The 27,074-nt window shown below is 44.5% G+C and overlaps 1 protein-coding gene across 3 annotated transcripts in view; it reads right to left on the bottom strand.

Moving 5' to 3' along the window:
- The window catches only part of LOC139756541 (inactive tyrosine-protein kinase transmembrane receptor ROR1-like), a 535,210-nt gene that overhangs the window by 24,824 nt on the left and 483,312 nt on the right, over positions 1 to 27,074 (bottom strand). For all 3 annotated transcript variants that reach the window (XM_071676098.1, XM_071676097.1, XM_071676099.1), the window contains exons 3-6: positions 13,816 to 13,915; positions 7,059 to 7,244; positions 6,114 to 6,271; positions 5,471 to 5,558 (exon numbers count right to left, since the gene is read on the bottom strand). In XM_071676098.1, coding sequence (XP_071532199.1) covers positions 5,471 to 5,558; positions 6,114 to 6,271; positions 7,059 to 7,244; positions 13,816 to 13,915 — 532 coding nt within the window. The remainder of the gene's footprint in view (positions 1 to 5,470; positions 5,559 to 6,113; positions 6,272 to 7,058; positions 7,245 to 13,815; positions 13,916 to 27,074) is intronic.

Below are 27,074 nucleotides of genomic sequence, written 5' to 3' on the forward strand. Positions count from 1 at the left end.
ACATTCTTGTCACTGTCGATATTCCCTTTATGCTTAACCTGGACTGAGGGAAGTGTGGTGGGTTAAAACACCATCTCATGTACCACCAGCCAGCACACAGGAGAGTCGGAGGGGAGGCCCCACATAAAGGGGAGAGGACCAGTGCTGGGGGCAATATGCAGGAAATAAAGCCATTGCAACACCACATAAATCCCCGATTTACCGCTGCACCGGTGATATCTAGTGATAACTGTATATATAACATTATGATCCCAATTCCGACAAACGAGATAATGACGATCAAAAAAAAAGCACGAATCAGGAGGTTTGAGCGTATCGACCAGCCATCACATGTGGGGCGACTCTCTGAATATTTTCGCAGGGGTACATGTCCCGCATCCCACGCGTTACATTGTCGTGTTCTCCGCGTCAAAATTTATTCAGTCGGTACAGTTCTATAATTATATACACCCTCTCGCAGCCTAGAAATCTGAAAACGATTTGGAAGAGATACAACGTAATAACGGGGAATATCATAATGAGTGAAGCGAGATGTGAGAGGCGCAGCTCTCCGGCCTCTGGCGGTAATCGGGAGGTCGGATCATGCCAGCCACCGCACCCGCCGCCTCGCTCTCGATAATTTGCTCCCGCGAGTCAGATAAAACGGCAGCGATTTGTAACGCAGAGTCATAGCGACGGGCCTCATTTCCAGAGATGCTGCACTCTTGGCTTAGTTCCTATTGGGTATCTTTCATTCGAAAATCTACCAACAATCGTTATCAATCTTTACTTGATCAAAATAAGACAACACATGTACACCATACACCCACAGCAGGAGCTGTGCCGCAGTTAATTCCTGCGGCGTCCAGCACTTTGCCTCAATTCATATATACAAACTAAATATGGCCTTGAGAGCTCAACGTAATCCAACAACCGTCTGTCCTCCGGATTATCTGGGTGACACGAGCTTTATGGTTGATACGAGGTTTAGGGGAAGAGAGGTTTCGTGCTGGAGTCCAGCAGTGGTACGTGATGCCCGGTATAGTGTATGGTCCACTCATACCTGACACCCAACCTACACTCACGTACCGATGCCTGGCAATGTTACACCAGCACACAAAAGGCTGAGGTGAGGCTTACACCCCTCTCTCCCACCCCAACCCTCCTTAACACACACACACACACACACACACTGCCGGCTGGGCTGGCTATGGCAGAGGCTTATTTCAAAAAACTATCTACGCAAGGGATGCGACAAAAATGCGGCCTTGTAAGAACTGAGGCGTCCCTTAAGGATGTCTCAAGGGAGTCTTTAGGGCACTGGGGGGACGCCCACAGCCGCCCCAGGGGAGGAATAAGGCAGGAGAGGTGGAGGGGAGATGGACAGTTAAGAGCAGGCCAGGGGAGGAGCAAGATGTGAGGGGAGGATCGGTAACGCTACAATGTCTCCCCCTCGCTGCCTCTCTTCTTGTTCCCAACATTAGGTCTCTCTCCCTCCAGAACCTCTTACACCTGCACTCCTTCCAACTTCTTACTTTCTAACTTTTGGATGGCTGTGTCTAACTCGTGCTACTATCAGTTCTCTTCTATCTAACACCCTTATTCAACGATTGTTATTAACATTTTCCTTTCCTTAACTTTTCTTCATCCCCAAGTTTTCAGTTTCCTAGTTTATGTTTGTTTCTCACTTATATACAGAATAAAGGTTTATGAGGTTATCTTTTGTCACACTGCTTCCCTGTGCCGAGAACTGTCTATCAGTCTTCTATGTTATCTTAATTCTGTTTGCTTCCTTCCCTCTGCTTTAGTATGAACTACTCTTCTCTTTAACTGTAACTCACTGGCATACACTGCTCTCTCTCTCTCTCTCTCTCTCTCTCTCTCTCTCTCTCTCTCTCTCTCTCTCTCTCTCTCTCTCTCTTCCCCTTCTCTGCTGATATTTCCTTTGTTCCCAGTTTTCCCTCTCTGTATTATAAGCAATAGATGCCAAAGGCACAAAACTATTCGGTTATACTAATAATGACAATAAAAAAAATCGGCCAACGAATGAGCGCTCGGCCACACTAACTGGACACTTCATCATGATTATTGTAACCCCTGTCATGACTGGGGATCTACGCCATACGATGAATCCATGTTAAAAGACTGACATCCCAACTACAAAGTCTGCGCTACAGTAACAGAATACTGAAAAGTGAAAAGAAAACTGAAAATCCTCAATCATAATACTGGATAATCTTGCACCATAACAACAAGAAACATCTGTGTCGACAATAAAACCTACGGCTTGATAACAAGAAAAACTGCGCCATTAAATGAAAATCAGGGCTAAAATAAGAAGCCACCCTTATCAGTGCTAACTAGAAATATTGTATGATAATAACAAGAAACAGCAACATAACAAAAACTATTGTAGCATATTACCAAGACAGCCTGGGCCATTATAGGAAGGGTGCACCTTCGTGAGGAGGGGAAGACTACACTACAACTAATCTGCGAAACGCAACGTTGGAGGTTCCCGACCAGACCCAACCTGGGGGAACAACCCCCCTCAGATCCTCCTTATAACCTAATCTTCCGCCACCAAGGTCCTGGGAAGGCCCGCGTTATAAACTAGGCCAATTCTAGGCTTTTTTCCTACGATGTCAATATCCTGCTCTTAATGTCGCAATTGGTGAATTTGTCAACCCGACCAGGAATATATCCCGCTTTGTTGGTTTACATCTGGTTCCTGAGCTACTCTTTCTTATTCTATTATTTACAGCTGTTCATTCTCAGGGAACAGGAGTCTTAGCACTTCTTGATCTCAGCTTTAACAACAGCAAAGTTTCATACCATGTTACTGCACTCTGACCTTTGTCGCTACACCGACACTCGTCAGTGGATATCAATTTCCATTTCTTTTTTTCTACAACGAAGGTTTGCATCAGGTTTGGTTAAGTTAGGATGGGTTACGTGGTCATGTGTGTGTCAGAGTAAGCGCTCTCTCTTTTCCCTTCACTTTACGTCCGTTGTGCTGGATGGCTTCTTCCTCCACATCTCGTCAGTTGGTCAGGCTTTTTAAGGCCGCGACGTATTCTCCAGGACCTGGCAGATCAAGTATACTTTAGAAACGTTTATTAAGTCAGGTCAACAGTGTCTCAACATGCAGGGGGTCAGGTCAACAGTGTTCGTGCCTGAATGTTGACAATGTTAAAGTGTGTATGACAAGAAAGAGCGAGAACGAGACCAAGTTTTTTTTTATTCATTGTTCCTCTGGCTTCATTGTTCACATCGACCAATCTACCCATCCTGGTTGATGGAACTCTGGCCAAGCAACAGACTAGAGCCACACAAATGACTGGGTGTGTCCGTGCCGATCCCACCAGCCCCAGCACCAGTCAAAGCTTTGTACATATATGCAAAGCTTTTGACTGTCAACTTATATGCAGATTGACAGATACGATGGAGTGCATGTCGCGATGAGGCTTGACCCAACTGTCATGATAATTTGAACAGAAGTTTGGCCACGAGAACGTCACAAACTGTTCCACCTGACACCACCATCCATTGTCCAATTATGAAATGTAACAATATATTCTGACACAAAACCATTATCTGGGCAAATCTCATAAAGCCTTCACAGTATTAACCCAATGAGTGCGACCTAAGGTTGGTGTTCAAAGGTCGTACCGTCGTGTTCGGGGGGTCGTACCGTTGTGCTCAAGGGTCGTAAAGTCATGCTTAAAGGTAAAGACTAAGGCACACCTATATCTATACTAACGCAGTCTGTATGTGGTTCACGTCCATACATCATTCATGAGAGAATAGCAACAGCGACTTTGGAAAGAGAGTGCTGACACACTAAACAGTAACTCAAGATATTCAAATGTATTCAATCTCATAATGTTTATTATATCAGGAAAAGTGTACCATTCAAAACTCCTTCATGATACTGTCCTACTGTATGAATGTCGGCAACACCTATATCTACTTCACAATGACTAACCAAAAGTGGGTGTTACCCCAATCTTCCTAATAGACACAGTTCCATTATAAAGTCCCCTCAATAATTGCTCCTAATCATCATGTTCCGCGCTGTTAGCCTCATGCTACATTCCAATCTAAGTGTTTAAAAGACCTGCAAATCATGCAGTGCATGATGAGGTTAGGGGCACTAGCTACGTGAGGTGGAACACGTTGTTAAAGAGACATACAACCCAACAGTCACGTAAGATGGAGCCCACTGGACAAGTAAAGTGGAGTCTACTGACCAAATGAAGAAGCCACGGATTAAGCGAAGATGGGATGCCACTGGTCATGCCGTAAGAATGTACAAGTGGAAGCTACAGGTTCCAGCTGAAGCCCACAGGTTAGGTAAGGTGAAGCCTGCTGGCAACATGTACTGGAGCCCTTTGGTCACGTCACTGCTATTAGCAGAGAGGAAGTGGGCATCTGTGGACCCGTGCTGTCTACTAACGAGGGCGGATGCCACCTTCACGCCTTTAGAATAAATCCTAATTAATTAATCTGAAGTGCTTGTTGTTGTTGTTGTTGTCAGTGAAAGGAGGGGATTCTGCAGCGTCTTGGAGGAAGGATCTTGAGGGAAAATGACGGAATGGGATATCATAGTGTGATGACAAGAGCCAAGATAGAGGCAGCTTTTATCTACGGTCGCATGACATCGCCGAGTGTCTGTCTGTCAGGTTGTTATCCTCTCCTAACTCTACCCACCTCAGTCTTTACAACAACTACATGTATAATCCATCCTTAATCTTCATCTCGCACATCAACAATGCTAAGCCGTCACTGCGATGATTTTTCTTTGGCTGAAAAAAATCTACGTAATTCGTAATTTTAACGGATGTTTATTACGCCCTGAAATATGAGAGTTGGTGACTACAAAGGTTTCATCATGGAGAGATGAACTGATCATTTTTCCGCCCAGCCGTGCGGAGATGCCGATGACCACTCAACACGCCAGTGCTCGCTGTCACTGTCCAAAAACATTATAATTCTAGCAACAGGAAAGAGTTCCTCCTATATCCGTCTCGTCCGGGCGACTTCAAAATCATTTCGTACAAGCTTCGATCCTCCTACACTGCTTACTCACGCGTAAATTTATTGCACTGTAAAACTATAATTACGCACCAGCGGGCTTCTCCAGCGGTATTGATCGTACACAATCCAACTGCAACTCCGTAATGCTCTTAAAACCCACTTTCACTTCGTACGTTACATTTCCCACACTGACAACAATCAGACTTAAGAATAATTTAGCGTAACATTTAGTCGAATATGTTACTCTATAATTGTTGAGTTGGTTAACCTTACTCAATTCAACGGCGAGGGTAAGCAATATCACAATTTTCTTACCAAATGTAATCAATAACAAATCTAAAAATGAATTTCCCTCAGAGAATCTCAACTTTCATGTTGAAAGATCCATGAGTGCGACGTGTAAATGAATAATGCGATCATGGATATATTAAAGCCGAAATCCAATACTTACTGTCCACCAGGCATATGGGGAAAATGCACCCCCAAGTCCTCCATGCTGGGGATCTCGGCCTTACTTTCGGGGGCCTCACCCACGCGACCTGGAAATACAGAAAATGGATCAGTAACAACGCTGCCTAAAGAAAACGGCACTGGATGAAATTTGTTTGGGATACTTTAATATTTGTGTCGATGTTTGGTGATTCTAAAATTATACGCGCTAAACTTAATAGGATATGTATAAAAAAAAAAAGGTAGGTATATTGCAATGAAAATATAAGTAACTCTTCCTTAACTCTGGCCTGCGTGGACCTGTAAAGAACAAATGAAAATCCGAAAATACTATGATTAAAGGCTAACTTGGAATTACTCTCAGTACCTCATTACCTAGTGAGTAAGGGCACTCCACCTTAGTCTAAATTCTTAGTTCCCCTCAGTGACGGTGAAGAACTAGGAGGCTTGGTATGGATATCTAGGAAATCATCATTTTAGTAAATGTGATAGTAACTTACGTTACTTTCTTATATGCAAGACTACATGCTACAGAAAATAACAAGTACAAACGAATATCAACATGTAGAGCAGAGCCAGACTAGACGAGGCTAAAAGCCTCGCAAGGTCAACTAAATCATGAAGTATGGATGAAAACCACGTACGCCAGTGTCCAGGTTTGACGATAAGGATGCCCGTGGACTCGACCTTCTCATCACCGTTGCTGGCCTCACACCTGTAGAAGCCTTTGTCGTGCACCTCCAAGTCCTTGATGGTCAGCTTGGTACCGTACACCTGCACACCGTCTGCCTTGAGCCTGTACCTGAGGGACGACAACTACATTACTTTTGGGCATCACTGTAGTGAACACTGGAGGTGGCCTATTACTCTGGCTCGATCGTCGAACCTGCGACCATCTGATTTTCGGTGAGTTACATGATATTTCAAGAATGCTATATACTCAACTGAACACGTCCTATGGGGAAAAACTTATGATTTACAATGAATATTGATCTAAATCATGTCTAATACTGAATCTTCACTAGACGCAGGTGAACACTTCCGTTAATCTACAAAGACACAAGGCATATACTTAAGCAGTTAATCAAGTGCACACTAACTCTGAACACAACGTAACGAAAACAAGTATCCTGTAAGAGTTCTTGCCACAGATACTCCTCGTTTTCTTCACAAGGTTCAAAGTCATAAGCCAGGATTTCCATCAACAGCTGATCCTCACACGGGATCAAGGGTTTCCTGCTAATGTTAATACATCAAACGAAAACTCGTCATCAACACATTTCAATCACCTTCATCCGACTGCTAACGAGGAGCAGCACTAAAAGGTTACAGAACCAAGGTGGTTACTACCCTTCCTACAATACATGTCTGTCGAATATCTGCCTTGCTCAACTGCTGTCTTGTTCCATTCCGTACTAGCAACCATAATTTCCCTCCCCACTACACACACACACACACACCATGAACTACTGGCACTAACTTCACATTCCCTTTACACACCCTCACCTACCTACCATTACCCCCACTAACAAGCTACTATCCTTCCATCCCCCCCCCCCCTACCTAGCCACCACTAGCCTACCACTTACTTCTTGTCATTGATTCTGCCCTTCTCCTCGATGACAGGTGCCTCGTTCTTGTACCACCTGAAGCGGCTGGGAGCTGGGTCTCCGATGAACTCACACTTGAGCTTCACCGTCTCCCCGGAGTCCTTGGTGGTGTTGATGAGCCGCCGTGTGACCCTCAGGCTGCTGCTGTTGCTGTTCAGGCCGCTCCTGGGGACCAGCCAACATCCATCGTTAGCCTCGCAAGGTTTGATACAACACTAAATCACCAAAGCTAAAAGCAATACTTGTAAGAAAATGCTCATACCTGAAAGATAATTTTGGTTGACACTGACAAAAATATCTAACGTAAAAATAAAGATGGCAAGAACATGACCTTAAGTAAGAAAGGCTTATAAAACTCTACACTGTACTAAAACAACAGGTTTTACACGGTACTGTGTACTGTGTACATGTGGCAATGAAACAGTCAGATGAAGGTAAAGGCTAAGATGCTGCGTAACACAGCAAGGAATGGCGCAGCGGCGTCCTTCACCACACATGAGGAAGGCTTACTCAACGAGCTGTAGAAAAGGAAGCGGGACCCTAGGATGACCTCCCGCCCTTGCTATCCCCAGTCTTTAACAAATATCGTCACAATACTCCGACAGACGTGAGACGACCCCATTTTAGGCCTGACAGCGGGTAATTACTCTCCTGGTGTGGCTGACACACTGAGAAGAGGCCAACTGGTTCACAACTGACACCAGAGCTAAAGAATGAAGGCTAAGTGGTTCACCACTGACACCAGAGGTACAGTGAGGAGGCCAAGCGGCTCCCCACTGACACTAGAGATATTGAGCACATCATACAACAGCAGGTGAGTGCCACAATGAAGAGATATAAGTGATGCATCACCGTTTTACATCATCTGGTTCCTCAACCCTACATATGGAAGAAGCACTATATGCTTTTTCTTCTACTGTTGTATCTCATGAATAACTTTACTGCCATGAGAGAGACTCATGTCGATTAGGAGTAAAAGATCTCGTGAGGAATTAAATAAATATGATAATATGATAAGTATGATAGGATGGCTCGTTCACTCGAGCTAGACGAACCAACTGAAATTCACTATATCGAGTATATTTAGAGCATATTTAGCTGTGTGAGGCCTGACATGCGCACTGGCCTGCCACCAGCTGCACCAGATGACGCTCTTGTTTAAAAAATTATTTACACGCTGCTCTTTTTGGTGAGGCTGCGACGGTCCTTTGATCAGCCAGGCGCGAGGAATGGCCAGCATGGGAGTGGAGGGGAGGAAGTTCATCGAGGAGAATGCTGTGGGCGGCAGGGTGAAGGGGGATGTTGTGGGCGGCAGGGAAAGGGGAATGTTGTGGGAGGCAGGGAAGGGGAATGCTGTGAGAGGGAGGAGGAGAAAGATACTGTGGGTGGGAGAGGGAGGAGGAGGATGCTTTGGGAGACGGTAGACTGAAGAGGTAAGCCATGAGGAGGAGGAGGATTAGGGGATTGTGGGACGATCTGAGGGTTGCGTGTGGCTGTAGCTGAGGCCACACACATTGCCTTCTGCACAAGACGCTGTCGGTGTGTGTGTGTTCTGCTGCACCAACCACCATCACTAGTACTGCTCATATCCCACGAAGCTGACCAACAACACAATGGCAACACCAGAGCTGTAAATATTAATTAGGAAAAAGTTTTTATCCGCATGCACGCCACAATGGCCACTGGAACCACTGCACACGCCACAGTGGCCAATGGAACTACCGGAAACGTCACAATGGCCATTGGTGCCACCGCACATGCCACAGTGGTCACTGGAACCACAGCAAACGCCACAATGGCCATTGAATCCACTGCACACGCCGCAGTGGCCACTGGAACCACCGCACACGACACAATGGGCATTGGAACCACTCCACACGTCCCAGTAGCCACGGGATCCACAACTCAACTGCACCATCAGTCTCTGGCCAGATATCCTTTTCCTACATGCAAGTCCACAAACGAGCAGATACAAGAATGCACCATAACACACACACACACACACACACACACACACACACACACACACACACACACACACGTTTAGTTAGAAGCAATAAGACACACTAGAGAATGACAAAGACCAAGAACTAACCCAAAGGTACGGACATCCAAGAAAACCTATGGAGAAAGAGAGGTCTCGAGGACTATGAAGGTCAGTCACCAGGTTATAACCTCCGAAGCACAATGTCTTCCACTAATTAGTCCAGGAGAACAGCGAGGGCAGCGAGGAAAATTGCTAATCTGCGCACGACCGTGTAAACTCAGGCTCTTCAGGACTCAAGTCGCCAAAGTTTTAATTACCTGTTCGCATAACCGCCCAGGAAAGCTGTGAAGACAATTAAATTCTTCTGATTAATAAGAGGTGGAGGGTACGATACGAGCAGCAACTGTGGACATTAACTAAGAAGTTGGGAATGTGTCTTGAACTCTGTCCCGCCACCATTATCACGTTCACCACGTACCCTTCCCTACTCGCCCCCACCTCAAACCTTCATCTACGGTGTATCAAAAATGTTTTTCAGGCTATTTCATGGACATATCAAAACCTTACTTGACTCTCTCATACATTAGATACATCAAAAAACGTTAATTAGGCCCTTTCGTTAACGTTATAACGTTAACCTACTACTCAAACGTTTGAGGGCTTCACAGAGTGTATCTACACAAAACTAAATACATATGCTTTAAAAGATTATAAGATATTATGGCACCGTGATGCGAGGATGATAATCTTGGCTTCTGATAAGTACAGCTGCATCAGAACAATGATCAAAAACTTCTTTTCTTCGTTTTAACTATTCCCACGAAAATTACACGTCAGACGAGTACAGAGCCTGTGTCCCCTGCAGTAACACGACACACAGAGGACCAGGCTGAAATTAAGGCCAAACGTTTATCACATAAATTCTTTACTTTTTCTGCATGAAAGAAAATGCTTTGTGCACAGCATTAAAGTTTGAGGCCCAGTAATGCAGAGCAAGAAAAGCCAGCCTTAGTGGGACTGTATTCATCTTAAATTCAGTCACAACAATTTTTCCGACGTCTTCAGTGAGACCGCAAGCATTCATTGCATAATGTATCATTATCATAACCCACTGATCAAAGACATCAGAAGGATCAGAGCTGCGCTAACACCACACGAGGTACACAACGTCAAATCCAGAGAGAAAAGAAACAAGGATATACTCGGTAACTGATGCATACTTGCCACTACCATACATCAACAAATTATGTGTGGTTTCAAAAAATCGAACAAAAAATAACATTTAGCTTTAATGTTACTAAAGAATAAATCATTTGTTGGCAGACTTGTTAAACTGGGAAGTTGTACCATAAAGTCCCATGGTACTGTCACTTTATCATCGATGAACAATCATGAGTAAGATGATGAGCTTTAACGAGTATCCCTGGCCACCTCACACTCAACCACCACCTGGAATGCCTCTCCTGCTACATCCAAGGTAAGTTAAGTGCACTTCCTGCGCCCTGTGTTAACACGAGACCAACCTCCATGTACGTACCTGCTACCACCTGAGGACAGGAAGACCCCGGCCACCAACATTATGATAGGGTGTAAGGTGATCGCTCCAAGGTGTCCTCATAATGTAATGTTGTGGTCAAGATGATGACGAGGACCTGGCTGGCTGGCGGTGGTGGGAATAGCAACAACGTTGGTAAGAGCGCCAAGTAAAAGGCAATGATAAAGTTGGGGAATTAGGGAGGTTCGAGTGGTGAGGCTGATGGTGGTACCTATTGCGGCAACACACCACTGGTGACAGTGGGGAGGGTGAGGTTGCTGTTCTTGCTGGAAGTAGGTGAACCTGGGTCAGTGGTGGCGAGGAAAAGGGCCTAAGTCAGAAGTTGTGAGGGGGAGGCTGGTTGTGGCGAGGACCCTCCAGGTGATGGGGATGGACCAGCTTGCTGAGGTAAGGTTGGGAAGCCTCTGGAGGGCGGGTAGGGTGTCGTGGTGGCATGTAGAGGTGTGAAGGGGTCGTGTCCAACCTCAAGTCTCCCGCCATGATAATGTTTCACCTCCGCACTACATATGACACTTACATATTCCCAGCTTCCCCCGACCTACACACCTGTCGCCTTAGATAACGTTGCCTCGAATGTTACTAATGGCTGGACTTATTCTATAACGCAAACAATACTGTAGAAAACTGCTGCTTCCCGGCATTACGTATCAATGGCACTGACGTTTCTTGGTCAAGTGATGAATGTGACCATCCCCAGTGAGTCGTCCACAATAAGGACGACCGCACACCATTCGAGACATACACTGCTGCGGACGACGGTACAAGACAACATTATCCGTCCAATAGTGAACAGGACGGAAGCTCTCGTAGCTTGGAGACGTGTCTCAGGACTGTTACTGAGGCAAGTATGACGCTGATTCTCGCGCCAGTAACGGCTAGTGACTCTCCTCCCAGGGCCTCATGCACTACAGGTGTCGTCTGTACTATACAGTGGTGGCGGCAACAGGGGCAAGACCATGGACGGCATAAACTTCCAAATATCCGATTATGCGTTTAGTCAGGGGCCGGTCAGCAGGAAGCTGACTGATCACGAGCATGATGAGTAGGAAACACGGAGGGTAGAAGAGCACCAAACACTAAAACTATCGCTCTGCCAAAAGGGAAAGACTGTGTAATGTAGCATGGGAGGGGTGGGGGAATGTTACTAGTGGAAGCGACACATTGGTTTCAAGCCAATTGGCTTAGGTTATAACTGGGAGGCAGACACTTCTTTTGGGGTAATAGCTAAAGGCAATCAGGTAAAAAACAGTAAAGAGTAAGTATGACGCAATCATCATCGTGAGAAAACATATATGGCGCAATTACACTGATCAAATATTGATGAGGGAGCAAACACAATGAACTGGCTAGTCCTGTAAGCCATCATGATCAATAAGCAAACAAGTGTACTACTGTACCTCCATGTTCTCAGCTAACCTGTAGCCTCACATTAACTTAACAAAGATAAATGAGTATGACAGTCCCACAAGGGCAAACGGAGGCGAAAAAATAAAGAATCCTAACTTATTTACCAGCAGTCATAATGCCAGGTACAACACGCGACATCATGATTAAAATTAGTTTGTTCTCAATACTGCGTCACTGACTGATCTTAATACAGTATATACATCATATGCTCAAGATTTTCACACATCAACATTGTATAATGATGTTTGCTGTTCCTTTCATGAGTTATAATGAATTATGTCTAATACGTGGTGCGTAGAAGTGAACTGCCTGTGAAATCCCTGCAGACAAGACAAAGAAATTACGATAAGTAGGAAGAGTATAATAATACAACGAATCAAGCAAGAATGGTAATAATGGCATAAGAAAATAAATAACTAAATACAGAACATACAACTTAAACCTTAGTTTGTTATGCATGATAACAGAAGAAAATCTCTCATGCTCCAGTGGAACAGCAATAAAGTCAACCCCTAGCTGTCGTGTGTGATCACAGTAATACATACTAAGAGGACTGACGACTACAGAAAACGTTTCGAAAGGGACACTGAGGCAAATGTTACATAAATCGCGACTGTAAACCCACTCGGAGAGCGAAATAGTGTTTCAAGGTAATCAATAATGATCCAACAGTGACAACCTAGCCATGGCTTTCTGAAACTTGACAGTGGGAAGTCCTGATAAAATTACTGCCAAAGAAAGCATAAGAGTTGAGGTTAATAAAGCCGAAATGACTGATACAAGACTGCCGCACAAACATATTATGGGAAAGTGTTAGACATGCTGAAGATAAGACTGATCTTTTACGGTAACTATGTCACATGTTTGCAAAATGTTCCCAACTACCGCCAAACACCTGCAAAACGAAACAAATGAAATATTCCTTCTGAAGATAATTTGCGTCATAAAAAACGGATGAATTTCCAAGGGTGACTGAGATATGTCCTCGTATTTCTGCAGCATCAGGAGCATCTCTCTCACTCGACCAATACTTTAAGGTCACAGCCGTCTTTCAACCTTCCATCCACCACGTCTTCCAAAACAAGACGAGAAAATTCATACAAATCAAGTTGGCGGCAGACTGAGAGGCTGACACCCCCTGGATCAAAGCTACCAGAGATTAATTGATGAATTGATCTGCTTTGATATCTATGCGGAATGAATGTGCTCACTCCGGTAGGAAGGAGGCTTAGAGACGCTGACGGGGGCCTCTCCAGGCCTTACATGTGATGTTTTGATCCCCCTCCCTCTCACTTCCAGAGGGTCTACTTCGACTTATGTGTCTACCGCTGATAATATTATGTGTTCCTCACCAATAATACCACACAGGCATATCTATCTAGACCTGGCGTTATCATCCTGATTTCTTTGGCATCATTGTATGTGACACTGCTGCAGTCTTGCTTGTGCCCCTGTGACGGTAACTGCACAAGAGGCTTCCTTCACACACCTCAAACTGGCACAGGCATGAAGGTTCCGTTAAGATGTGTGTACCAGTTGCTGTTGAAACGTCCACTCACTCTTTAATAACACTAGCTCTTCCTCACAATATAAGATAAATACAAAAGAAGAACACTAAATTTATGGGAATTGTGAGAACATGCGATCACATCTTACTATACTTTAAAAAAATAATTATAAAATTTGGGAGATTAAATGATAATCATCAGACCAAAAAGGCTTCCTTGTGAAGGGCCATCTGTGGCAACTATGATGACAATACACAAGATGTAAGAGTCGTTACTCACACATCAGAGGCGTTGGTGTTCTCCTCGTGGTATTCATAGTCGTAGTCTTGGATGTCCGAGTCGTCTGGTGGAGGCACGACCACCCCCGGTTGCGACCACACTGTGGAGAGAAAACGTCCATTACTATAATGTACGACACAGTAGGGTATCACATGGGACTACTCAGACATGCACTGAAAAATACTAACCACATCACATTCATGGATAAAACAGATTAACATGTTTTGTGTGAGTCTATTTCTATTTTCTTTTAATCAATATGTTTACCTTCATTATGTGCATCAGCGGCCATGCTAATACCTGCATGCTTACATAAGACCATGGGTTGCCACTGTCTAGTGTCAGTTGCAGCTGGGTGCTCTCGGGTCGAGTCTCTCCTCTACTCATTACCTTGTCAGCTAACTTGTTCTTCTTTACTTCAATGTACTTAAGTCGTAAATTCCCCTTATTTTTCTATAATCTCTGGCAAATTCTAAAATTTCCCTAAGCGCAACATTTCTTAGCATTCCCTGCTTGCAAAACTCCCAGATTCTTACCAGACTCGTTACCAGACTCGTGGGGACCTTGAAACAAGCCACTGTTAGCCACAGCAACATCGAAAAATTGAGCTGAGGAGGCCCGAGCGGTCACGTGGTCGGTGTGCGTGTATTCGGTATCAGTCAGTGTCCGGCAATGTTGACTTAACCTGATTGGCGACCCTGACAGGTCATGGTGGACAGTGAGTGTGTACACATGTACTAAACCCGACACTCTAAGATGATACCAAAAATATTATCATTTTAATGTCAACATTGCATTTCGAGTCAGACTCCACAGAAACATGAACATAATTTCAAAAAATATCAAAGTTCCGTATTCATGAAAATTCGAAATATTTCTACCCTGGGGAAAATGAGAGGAAAAGAGTTTTATACATTTCACGGTCGTGTTAGCTCAAGATGGATTAAAGACTAATATTGGCTGACAAGGTAGAAGAGGAAAATACCATAGTGGTTGCCCACCCAAGGAAATAATGTGTGCAAAATACTGTTGTGTTATGTCTAATTCAGTCGGATGGCCATAGCTGTTTGCGAGGTTATGAAGCAAAATAAGATAACTTGCAGAAACATTTATGTGTATACTGAGTGTAAACATGTTTCTACTGCAAGTCTCAATTAGCTACTTCAGTGTTACCACAAGCATACGAATATTTCGCCAGACACTACTGCAAGACGAAGCAGTAAAAGAAGAAAAAAAAAAAGAATATTAAACATAATTCGGCAAACTGATTGAATTCCTTTTCGGAAGAGAATTCAAGAAAAATAAGCACGGTTAAGGAAGACTCCTGGATACGTGTGAGATCACTAGGCTACAAAGGTCTCAAACTTGCAGGCCGTGGTCCTGGTTACTTGGGAAAGACTCGAGACAACAGACCAAGGCTCCTGGCTGTAGGTTAAGGGTTTCAGGATACTATACAAAGACTCTAGACTCCAGATCAGGTCTCCTGGGTGAAGGCTAAAGACCTCGGGTAGGGATCAGGCTCCAGGCTACAGAGTCTCCTAAGCAGTGAATAAGCTTCGGCTCCTAAGTCATAACGACGAATCCAGGATACTGTGCAAAGACTCCTCGCTACTGACCAATCACGAGCTACAGCTACAGACTCCGGAAACAATGCTTAGTTTTAAACTACAAGCCTCTAGCTACGGACCAATTGCTCAACAAAATATGTAACTAACATATACAGGTAGGAACCAAAGGCTCCATGTTACGAACTAAAGGCCTTTGGCTCCAAAACAAAGGTCCAAGAAACGCATCAGGTCACAGTATAATGGTGCGTGGCTATAGAGTAAAAGGTGTCCCAGAGATCGTGCACCGAACACACAGGTAACATTAAACGCCTGACACTACCCACATAAACTAAAAACGCCTTATTCTATGAACACACAATCCCGGATCATGGACTGTAGATCACAACGGTAACGCAAAAGAAAAAGAATGTTGAACAATCTCCCCTTCAGTAAAACCCGTAGATATGATGCAACACAAATGTCTAGCGTGCAACATATCGTCTTGCCTAAAGCCGCGGGTAAAGATGAGATGAAATACATCACAAAATGACAACACAGAATAATTCATTGGACTTATGCAAATCTCGAGAGAGGCCGTGTTTTATGAGCATAACAAAGAAGGGAATCGAGACACAACCTCCAAGCATAGCATGTATAGATATGACGTTAAGGAACTCGTCTGTAAGTGTTAAGTGAACGCCGTGTGCTCAGTCTATGTGTACTGTGCAGTACCCGAGGTCTTGCATGAAATATACCACACCAGCAGAACCAACAGAGAAGCAACTCGCACCCGTGCAACTAATTGAAGCTCGGACCACAAGGGCCTCCAGCGGGTCAATAATAGCACAGTCACTATGGCCCTCATGGGAATTCCGAACCTAATTGTGGGCTGCATGGCTACTTGTCACACCCATGATCTCAATTAAGGGAACAATTGGTGGGGCAACAGGAGCGAGCGGCTGTAAAGGCTGGTGTAGTCTGGTGTGATGTCAGCAGGAGGTGGTGCGGCCTGGTGCGACGACTGATCCTTGTAAGACAGTATGAAGGTGGTGTTAGGGATGAAGAAGGAGTCCCGGTGTACGTTATAAGAGACGGGATGACAATATCACCATAAAACTGGTGTCGGGGATGGGGACGACAGCCCTGGTAGTAAGACCATGTGAAGGCCGTCATGACCTTCAGCAGGGAAGGTCAGTGGTATAGCAGAATAAGGGCTGGTGTATGGGGTTCACTGAGGGCTGATATGTCGAGGTGGGTGAAGGTGGTCTAAGTGCTGGTGTGACGGGTAATGACGAGTTAGTGCGAGACTAGTATCACGTCAGTGGAAGGTGGTATAATCTCCGCTGAGGCATGAGGGAGGTGTGATGCGTGGTATGAGGGGCAGTGCTAGTGATACTGTGAGAGCAGGTGGCAGGCTGGCTGGTGTCAGAGTAGCGACGTCATCTGACAAAAGCAAGTACAGTAAAGCAAATGTCCGTCACTCACAAGACAACTGGGGTCACACACCAGCTGACCTCCAAGACGGGGTCACACACCAGCTGACCTCCAAGACGGGGTCACACACCAGAACCAAATGAATAAATAAACGTCTGATAACGTTTGTATACTGCAAGCCACACACTGGGTGTAATTGGTAGGTCAGTCCAAGTCATGCAGGTAAACTGCAGGTCACATGCCTTAGGAACTCCAGCAGACCCAAACTGATAATGAGATGAAAAATACCAGGACAAATGACGCAACCCAAACAAATGAACAAAGTTTAGATAGGAAAATCAAAACACCGAACAATGAATACTTATAACCAGTGATCACTTTCCTCGTGACAGTCTGAGACACAAATCACGCCAGAAATTACAGCAATGTCGGACATTGTTCGTGTTCTCTTCCTCTCAGAGAAGAACAAGTAGACTTCCAGTGTTGGGACTACGAGGACAAGGATCAGCATAATGACTTACTAGTCCAGGTCAAGCAGGTGCGAGGTCATGATGACTCGCTAGCCCAGGTAAAGGAGGAGTGAGGTCACGTTTGTACTAAACCAATGCTTAGTTCACTAAAACAAAGATAGCAATAATATGGGTCACCACCATCAATTATTCATGATACAATCTAACGTGAACACAGGAAGGAACATTATGTCATTATCTTGTATTCTCTTAGACAGATCATCCCAGATAACGAGATAAGAATCCACAACAGGTATACTGAAGAAATGTTATTCAAACACGTGATAAAGGTGAGAGAGGAGAACGACTGGCACAAGTGCTGAGCAAGAAGTCCTTCTTAACAAACCCACTGGAAGAGACGGGCAACGGTGGCCATCTTTAATGAAGTCAGACTATTACATATGCATAAAGAATGAGTTTCGCTTTGTGTTATCTTGGAACCATTATTCTCATAGCAAACTGGAAACCTGCTACGTACAGCCAGACGACTCAAAAACATCCCATCATTACGGTGTAAAAAAACAGCTTCTCTTGAAGTATGAGTTGATACAGTCCCATTTCCTTAGTCATTCTGACAACTTCCTGATTTTAAGAAATGTAGGAAGCGTCAACCTACCGCAACAGAGATGGAATTAGACAGTGGAGAACTCACCTGACAGTAGAGATGCACAAACAAGAACTCTATCCCGAGCAGACAGCAGAGACAAACTAAGGCGACACAAGCTTACGAATGTTTGACGAGACGAAGATCTTACACGATGCAACATCTTCAGCACACTGTACTCGGATCAGGATCTGCTGCTAAGCAACCATCCTTCACATCAGATCACAGGTATAGAGCGTCCAGCACAGCCAGCAATAAACGCGCTGAACAGGAAAAGGTAAAGAACGAACGATCTTCCATATGATATGGGCAGATTCTGAGTGACCAAACCAGGTCATCTTCTGGAAGAAATCTCCAGGGAAGTCTTCAGGTTTGTACCAAGATCACATCAGCAAGCCAGGAAGAGGGAGTATGTACTGATGACTGTACGTAAGTAATGTTCGATACAGGAAAGGACTGTGGTAGAGACACCCAAAAATTTGCAACTTTCCTAGATGGGGCACAAACCTGACAAGAAGATGAAAGAGACAAATCCAGAACTTAAATCCTTAATCACGACCAGTGGCCGTAAGGTAAACTGCTGCTAATGAGAGCAAATAAGAACCTAAACTACTTTGCCACATAAATAACAATATCAAGAACTACCAGCATCATGAACCCTTCACCAACGCAAGGAAACCAGAAAAATGTGATGAGAAATATATAAGTCAGTCAGAATTTGGCAGACCTTTAAACACCTTTAAGGTGGATGACCCAGATGTGTTTGCATGAAGTGTTCCTCCGTTACTACACAAACAGACAACACCATAACACAATGAGAAAGCTACCGGTCGTGGACCCATTCACGGTCCCCCAGGGATTAAAGGTTTGAAACTAATCCCTCATAAAGTTATACAACACTGCACCTGCAGACTCCCTCAACCTTCCCTGGCAAGCAGGCCCGAACTCTGGTCTTCCACACAGCTATAAAGCATTAGCCACAACCTCACTCCACACTGGAGGGAACGACACTCCTAAAAAGATTAGCCAGACTGCTTTCACGTCACGCATCACTGTCATCAACAAAACAACTTTTAAAAATCAAACCAGTTAATGATGGAGTCTAACAACCTACGCATACACGGAACACATAAGGTCACAGCAGGATGATCCTTCCTCTCAACAGTGGCGCCTAAAGGCACTGGACAACAGGCAAAATGATGTAATTCAAGGCAACACTATCAAGGCAATCCACAAGCACGACTATGAAGCCACCGTATAGGGTTCAGTGGTAGAACATTTCTAAAGTGGATGTGGATATATCATTCAGGAATATACATACATGCTTCATACATACTGCATCACAACACAGTTGTCAATATCTTTTCACTGGCATAAAAAATAAGAATAAAAAATTCGGTTGTATTTAATAGTCAGTTTATGTAACATGCATAATTCATTCTACGCCTGTAGATTAATCCGTATACACATTTTACAGTCTGTTCTCTAGCTACTCTGCAAGGTAAATTAAAAACAAATATGGTGTTGAGCCTCCTCGAATTAGAATGCACACTTCACTTTCAGCTGTTCTATAAACCTGTCACATTTTACACTGCATGTACTCTTCTGCTCTCGCAGTAATTCACAGTGAATAACGTAGCTGATAATATCTACTAATACAATGATGGTCATCACAGATTAGGATCTAGACTCGTGAGGCACTGCGGCAGGTAACCAGGAGGAGACCAGTGGACAGGTGGCCTGCAAGGTCCCACCAGTGCAGGCCAAACCATGCCTATGTCACAGCTTAAACCATCCTCAAGGCAGTCAAAACTACTCCCACGACATAGCCTAAACCATTCCCATGGCATTGGCCAAAACCACGTCTTCGTCACAGCCGGCCTTACCATTCCCCACGTCACAATATTACACGTTACTTGTTCCTCGTCTTTCCCTGGTATTTACAGTGTAAGTCTGACCTCAACACTCGTATTGCACGTCGCTAACACTGATGATTTATCACTCAGGCGCGTCAGAACAAAACCAAAGTTGGTGCGAAAGTTTTCTTACATCTGGCTACATCCTGGACCACAACCCTGGCTACATCCTGGACCACAACCCTGGCTACATCCTGGACCACAACCCTGGCTACGGCCAGGACTACAACCCTGACTGTGGAAGGACCACAACCCCCTCATGATAACTCAAGCGGCAAACGTTTGTGATCTTCTGACATAAACCTTGACTTAAGCAGGACGGTGCGACCCCTGGGTACGGTGGGGTGGCCTCTGACCTCACTCTTAAGAGCTGAAATTTTGGGCAAATCTTCATCCATTTATGAACGATCGCAATACGGCAGCCGACGGATAAGCGGACCACTCAGTTCCCTGCAGGAACCAGGGTTGGCCGGGGTGAGGCGAGGGGAGTCCAACTTTCATATAATTCTCCAAAACTTCAAATGACTTTTAAGATTTTTCAAGACGATTATTATTCTTCTTCTCTAATTTCAACAAGAGACAAACAGTAAGTACTGAGCTTAAGATGAACACTACACAAGTTTCCTGAGATTACTTCACAATTCTGAAAACTATTGCAAACTTACTTCTCGCTCTCTTCCTACTGCTCTGTCTCCCCAAAACTTGCTGCCAATTGACTCGAGACAGTGAACCGTCCCAGGGATGCAGGGATGGGAGGGTGAACCAAATCTAATCATCTATAGATTACAACAGACTGACTGTATATCTCAGGGTTAGGTTTAGCTCTTATTCATCTTTAAAAATTCTATATATATATCCATGATATTTCATATTTCTTACACCCTCCGAGTATATATATATATATATATATATATATATATATATATATATATATATATATATATATATATATATATATTAATCAATAAGATATTTTCTGTACTCTGTCTTTAATTTCCACGTGTAAATGTATCATGCTGGTGTATGTGTTCATGAATGTAGCTGCACAAAGTTACCAGCACAAGTATTTCAAGCTAAAAAGAGAGTTTTTGTTTTTAAAGAGATCATTTGTCGATCCATCAACCATGCAGTAATAACCCGGGTGGATGGTTCCTCTTCCCCCACACTTGCCAATCCTCCCAGGTGGAGTTACACGGTAAAAGCTTGCACCAAAAACCTGACTTTGTTTCTACATTTCAGAGGAAAACTCATTCAGTTCCCCTCACCAGAGCCGCTCAATGTTCCACTACTGTAGACCAGGTCGCTTTCAGACACCCCTGGGGAAACGCTCCTCCCCTTACAAGTCTTGTTATACTTTACTCTCGTCCAACAAGTATAGATACTTTCTCTTTCAAAAAACGGTAGAGACAGAGGAGGGAAGTTTGTTGAACAAATACACCGCAAGGATAACCGTCCTTCTTGCTTAACGTTGACAAAATGGATCCAGATTCCCCTAAAATATTAAACTGTGAGAGCTCTCTCTTGCGAGGGACCCTATCCAGAGGAATTCATTGAATAATTAATTAAAACTTAAATCAGTCACAGATGGAAAGGTTTGGTTGGTTCCTCTAGATATTGTATATATAATCAAGAGGCGGGATGAGAAATTAGCCGTATTGAAATGCAAAGTTTCCAATTGTAAAACTCCAGGGAGGGAGGGAGGGAGGCGGGCGAGGAAGGTGATGTCGACGGTGCTGTAGCTGTTGTTGTGGGCGGAGGTGGTGGTCTTGCCGTAATCCTGACGCAGATTATGTCCCAAGTTAAAAACCTTTTCATGAACGGCATAAATCATGCGCAATCCAAACTCTAAGTTAAAAGTCTCATGCCACTCAGGTCAGCAGACGGTGAGAAAGAACTGTAAACAAATGTTGATAATGAGTATATCTGATTTACAAGTTGTTAGCAAGGATAAACTCAAGGTTAAATAGTACCTACTGACGAAGGACGGGAGGGCAAAGCGATCCCTGGTAGTCTGCCATGCTACACAAGTGATACTTGTGACAAAAATTTTATTACAATGAAAAAACGAGGCTGTCACCAACTTAAAAGAAGAATAACGCATTTAGTAAATATTATTCATTTTAGTTTTCTAAAATTGTCTTCCTGATCCTCAGCGCCCCAGGGTCAGCCCCAGGGTTAGCCATGCCAGACCAGCACAGTCTCCCAGCTGGTCAAACGACCCACCATGTTCTTATCTTCTGCAACTGTCTGAATTACGTATTTGTGTTAAATGTTAGTTACACTTTTCTATGGCACTTTATATATATATATATATATATATATATATATATATATATATATATATATATATATATATATATATACAATATGTGTGTGTGTGTGTGTGTGTGTGTGTGTGTGTGTCGCAGAATGCAACAAAACTGCATAATCACACGAATTACATTATAACTCCAGAGTTCGTCTCCGTGCTAACTTTCCTGCAGGCAGGCAAGCAGTCAGGCAGGGTAGGAGGGGGTAACTTCGTTAGCAGCAAGACGCGGCACCTCACTTACTGTGCTAAACTTCACGCCGGGAGGACAATTGTACTCGATCAAAATTGGGCGAGACAGGGATCCTAGGGCCCCTAAATTCTGCATATTGGCTCTTCATATACCGCATACCAATGTACGAGAGTGACTCATCACTTATTATTCCTTGGTGGGGGAGGCGACCCACGCCCGTATGCAAATGAACAAGGAGGAACAGAAAACCCGGAGAGTGTGAGGCGGGAACAGAAAAGAGAAGAGTTTGACTGACGGCTGGAGCTGGGTGTGGGGAGCACAGGAGGCAAGGGTAGTGAGTACTGGGGATGAGTCGACGTGGATGAGGCCGAGCTAGATGAGTGAGGCTGGCACATGATGAGCACAGGCGAGAGGAAAGGGAGTGGGAAAGAAGTGAGACGTCAGACGATGAGAAAAAATAAGGAAATAACAATGTTTACGCTTCCATCTCGTCTTTTCCACCTGATAAGGTTACCGGTTTAATAGAAAGTTTCCCCAGCGGAGCAGATATAAAAATAATGCAGGTGTTTGAATTTCAAAACACACTTCTCAAAAATCATCCTGGCCAAAAATAAGAGGAAGGCATTCACTTATTCCAGAGGACACATTCAGGGGCTGAAATTTACATTTGGTTTATTTTGGTCCAGAGGAAAAATAACGAAAATTTATAACGAAATCAAATATTTCCTTTTCGGTAATTTCCGGGGCAATACCTTTTCCAGGGCGATTCTTTAGCATGGATGTCCCTCATGAAAGTTTACAACAGACGTGTCCCAGGTAGGGTGGTGTGAAGTGAGTCTGGGTGAGGGATGGAGAATGTGGCTGGAAGAGGAATGGGAAGAGTGGTTAGGAGAGGGATGGAAGGGTGGTTGAAAAGGGTGATGAGGACAGTGGTCGAGATAGGGATGGATGGAGTGGTTGGGAGGGGGATAGGGAGAGTGGTTGAGGGAGGGTTGGGGAGAATGGCTGAGAAGGATGAGGAGGGTGGATGGAAAAGGGAAGGTGAAGGGAGAGTAGTGGGGAGGGAGAGGGGCGGCCATCTGTCACGTCGGATGTCAGTGTGATGGCGTCGTTCATATGATAATCAACTCAGTAATGAGTTCTAAACTACTTGACAGGCGGGGTGGCGGTAAGGGGAGGAATTAGCTCACTTTAGCGGTAAATTGCACCCCTCCGACGGTTTATTGGCGCCCCTGCCTCCTGTACCAGCATTACCACACTTGTACTCTCCTCTGTACTCGTAGCTTCCCCAGTTTGCAACAACAATAAATAAAATCCCAAGATGTTTCAATGTACCTTCTTCACCAGGCGCGCTGGGCAACCTTCAATTTTCCCGGCTATTGGATGGCCAAGGAAAAAAAAATACGTATGCAAAAGTCTGATGACCAAAGGAATGCAGCAAATACCCGCCAGAGGGAGTTATTGGTAATACTGCAACTCCCCTTTGAAGTTGAGGACCCCCGGAGGCCGGGCCACGGCGAGGAGGGCGGGGGAGGCTGTAGGGGAATTTTTGTACGTCCGGGAAAGTCTCCTGCTGATGGCGGGCACTGGGCAGGCCAAGTCTCGGCCGGGAGAAGCCATATAACACTCATCATGTTTGTCATCATATAAAAAGGGCTGGTCTTCCTTGCTCTCAGTACCTTGCCTTTACTCAAAGTTCGTAAATAACGATTGATATTTCGAGCAGTCTCTGTGGGTGAAGACCTCCTGACAAGTACTGCTGGAGAGAGTGTGTAGCTGACCTGAGCAACACGACACTTGCACCTTACCGATGATGATGACGTCAACACCACGGTTAATACGTAACTAACTTCTTCCAGGATTCACACACACACACACACACACACACACACACACACACACACACACAAAGGAGACCACACATACCATAATTAAGCTTTGGCAGTGTAGAGGTTACCGCTGGTACCACCTGTGATCTCACGCACGTGCCCGCCTGAGTTTGGATCTTGGGTGCAGCAGTCGGCCTGCAGTTCAACCAGCTGTTCATCCTCTCCTCGGGGATGGTTGATAAACTGGGTACTTGGTTTAGGCTGGGGTTTGTGCGTCTGCGTTACCGGAATTGACCTGCCTGAGGATAAATCGCGAGGGAAAAGAAACCTTTGGCGAGGTTGTACCTTCGTCAGTTGACGATACAGAGTAGTCTCGTCATAACCCACACATGCCAGCATACATCTCCACAAGAAAAAATAAATCATACAGACTGTCAATCCATCAACCATCCAGCTATACCCCGGGTGGAAGGTTCTCTGCCCTAACACTCACATAACATTACCACACACACACACACACACACACACGCACCAACCCCACACATATATCTCGTGGAGTGAAGCTTCAGAGGTTTTCACCCCTACAGCCCGGGCTGGGCCCAGGCTCCTAGCTTGGGTCGTTGGTCGACCAAGGTGTTGGAAGCCGCCACATAGCCCCTACAGCCTGGTTGGTCTGGTATACCTTGTACGCACTGCTCTAATGCACTCTTGAACCTCTCTACCGTGCACCCCATGACAGAAAAGCTTTTAAAAGTCAGTGATTGTCATGGTTGCCAACAACCACGTTCCTTATGATGAGAGGGACAGACAAGTTCCACGAGGACCGTTTGGACGGTAGAACTGACCGCAAGCCATTCATCCCACACACTAAACACACACAAGGAAATAAAGTTCACAACGGAGACAACCATATCCCGGAGATATCACGATACCATGGGAGTCACTGTCACCATACGGTGATACTGGGGACTGTTAGAGGGGTCTCCTATGACTGACAGCGTCTACCCACCAAAGCCACAACTGGACCTTCATCCTGGCCAAGTGGGACATGGAAGGCGACCATATGAGTGAACACATCAGGTGTTCAAATTCTTACACTTCTCGAGTCGCCGAGAAAGTAATATATATGTAAATATCTGAATGCTAACGATGACTTACGGTAAAATCCATTGTTATGTTAATTACTGAAAAGTTAAACTCGTTTTCCTTTTCAACAATTATACATCTGTATTTTTTTCTATTTTCATAATTAATTGCTCGAATTTCTTGGTCTGTATGATTTTGAAACACTACAGGCTGGGTCCGTGGACTTCACCCCTACTATAGCATGTTAACTGGTCGTCACGGTGACATGATGATGGCTTCACCACACGTTAGCTCGTCAGTCTAACTGGTGAGACAACACTCCTGCTGATGATACTCCCACGCATGATCTTCCTGTGGATGGTAAACCATAACAAGTTCCAGAAACTGGTGCGGTGGTTCGTGGCTTCATCTCTGCTCTGCAGACCAGCTTCAGACGAGGATCATTCTAGCTTTAACTGATCAAGAAACAGGGACGCTTTTACTGGTAATCGATCAAGCAATCCAGATGATTTTACTTATACCAAATCCAGCAGACTGTTCCACGCTGGAGGCCTCAAACCCTCCGTAACCCGACTGATGCAATGAAGTGTGGCACAACTATGTCTTCACAATGTACTAGACTCTTGTGGCAGCCTCATACCTTGCTACCTGTAAGTGACTCATTATCAAATGATCAAGGAGTAGACCTAACGATATTGCCAACATATGGCATACATCATGACCCGTCTTACGTATACAATTCGTAATCATGGCCAAGGTGAGTTATACAGAGGTTACGGTATATGTTTATAGCAAAATTCCTACAAGAACCGAGTTACAGACATATTAACACTTTACCAGGCCACAAGGCTGACAGCTTCAGGAACAAAACCTCATCTGATGAGACTGGCTAAAGCATACGCTAGACACCCATTCCGTCATACCAGAGTTCAACAAACAATTTACGATTTGATACCAAACAACAGGACGATTCCGCCATTTGAACAATGTCTGCAGCAATGAATTTCACGTTTTGTTCTCACGTCACAAGGTATTCCAATTATTTCACACTGCATTCATTCCAGGAATGAACATTTCCGGTGCGACCACATCTCTCCACCTGCACACGCTCCGTAGGTATAGCTAACACACTCCCATGAGGCAGCTAAAAACATTTTCCAGGTGCAGCTGAATACACCTCCCAGGTGTACCTGAGCATATTCCTCACTGAGGGTTGAACATGTTCCCAGAGGAAGCTTAACAAACTACCAAATAGCTGAAAATACTCCTCAGGGTCAGCTGAACATACCGGTCAGGGGCGGCTAACCACACTCACCCGCGGCATCGAAACATTCCACAAGTGCAGCTGAATCCATCCTCCGGGTCGGCGGAAACATCCCATGGACTGCAGAACACACTCCCTATGTCCATCAAGTAGAGCCATGACCTTCAACCCACGAGACTATGAGCCGCCGGACCACGGCCAAACTCAACGAAATACCAAAACAGTTTCTCCGGCCATCTTTCATTTAACGTGCGGAGTATAAAGCAAATTCCAAAAATAAGCCTCCTCGACAGCTGCCACGAAAACTTTGTGCAGCTGGAGGCATTCAATTATCTGGGCGGCCATTTTGAATCTCAACACAGCCTCTCTCGATGGTAAAATGTTCTCGACTCATTTTTACCTCAGCTGTTTAAGGTCAATAAATCGTGCCCGTCAACTCCTTGAGTGAATATATATATATATATATATATATATATATATATATATATATATATATATATATATATATATATATTACCTAAATAACATTCAATTTCCAAGTTATCTATTATCAAATTGAAAACGGGTCA

The sequence above is a fragment of the Panulirus ornatus genome, chromosome 22 (genome assembly GCF_036320965.1).
Source record: "Panulirus ornatus isolate Po-2019 chromosome 22, ASM3632096v1, whole genome shotgun sequence".
Lineage (NCBI taxonomy): Eukaryota > Metazoa > Arthropoda > Malacostraca > Decapoda > Palinuridae > Panulirus > Panulirus ornatus.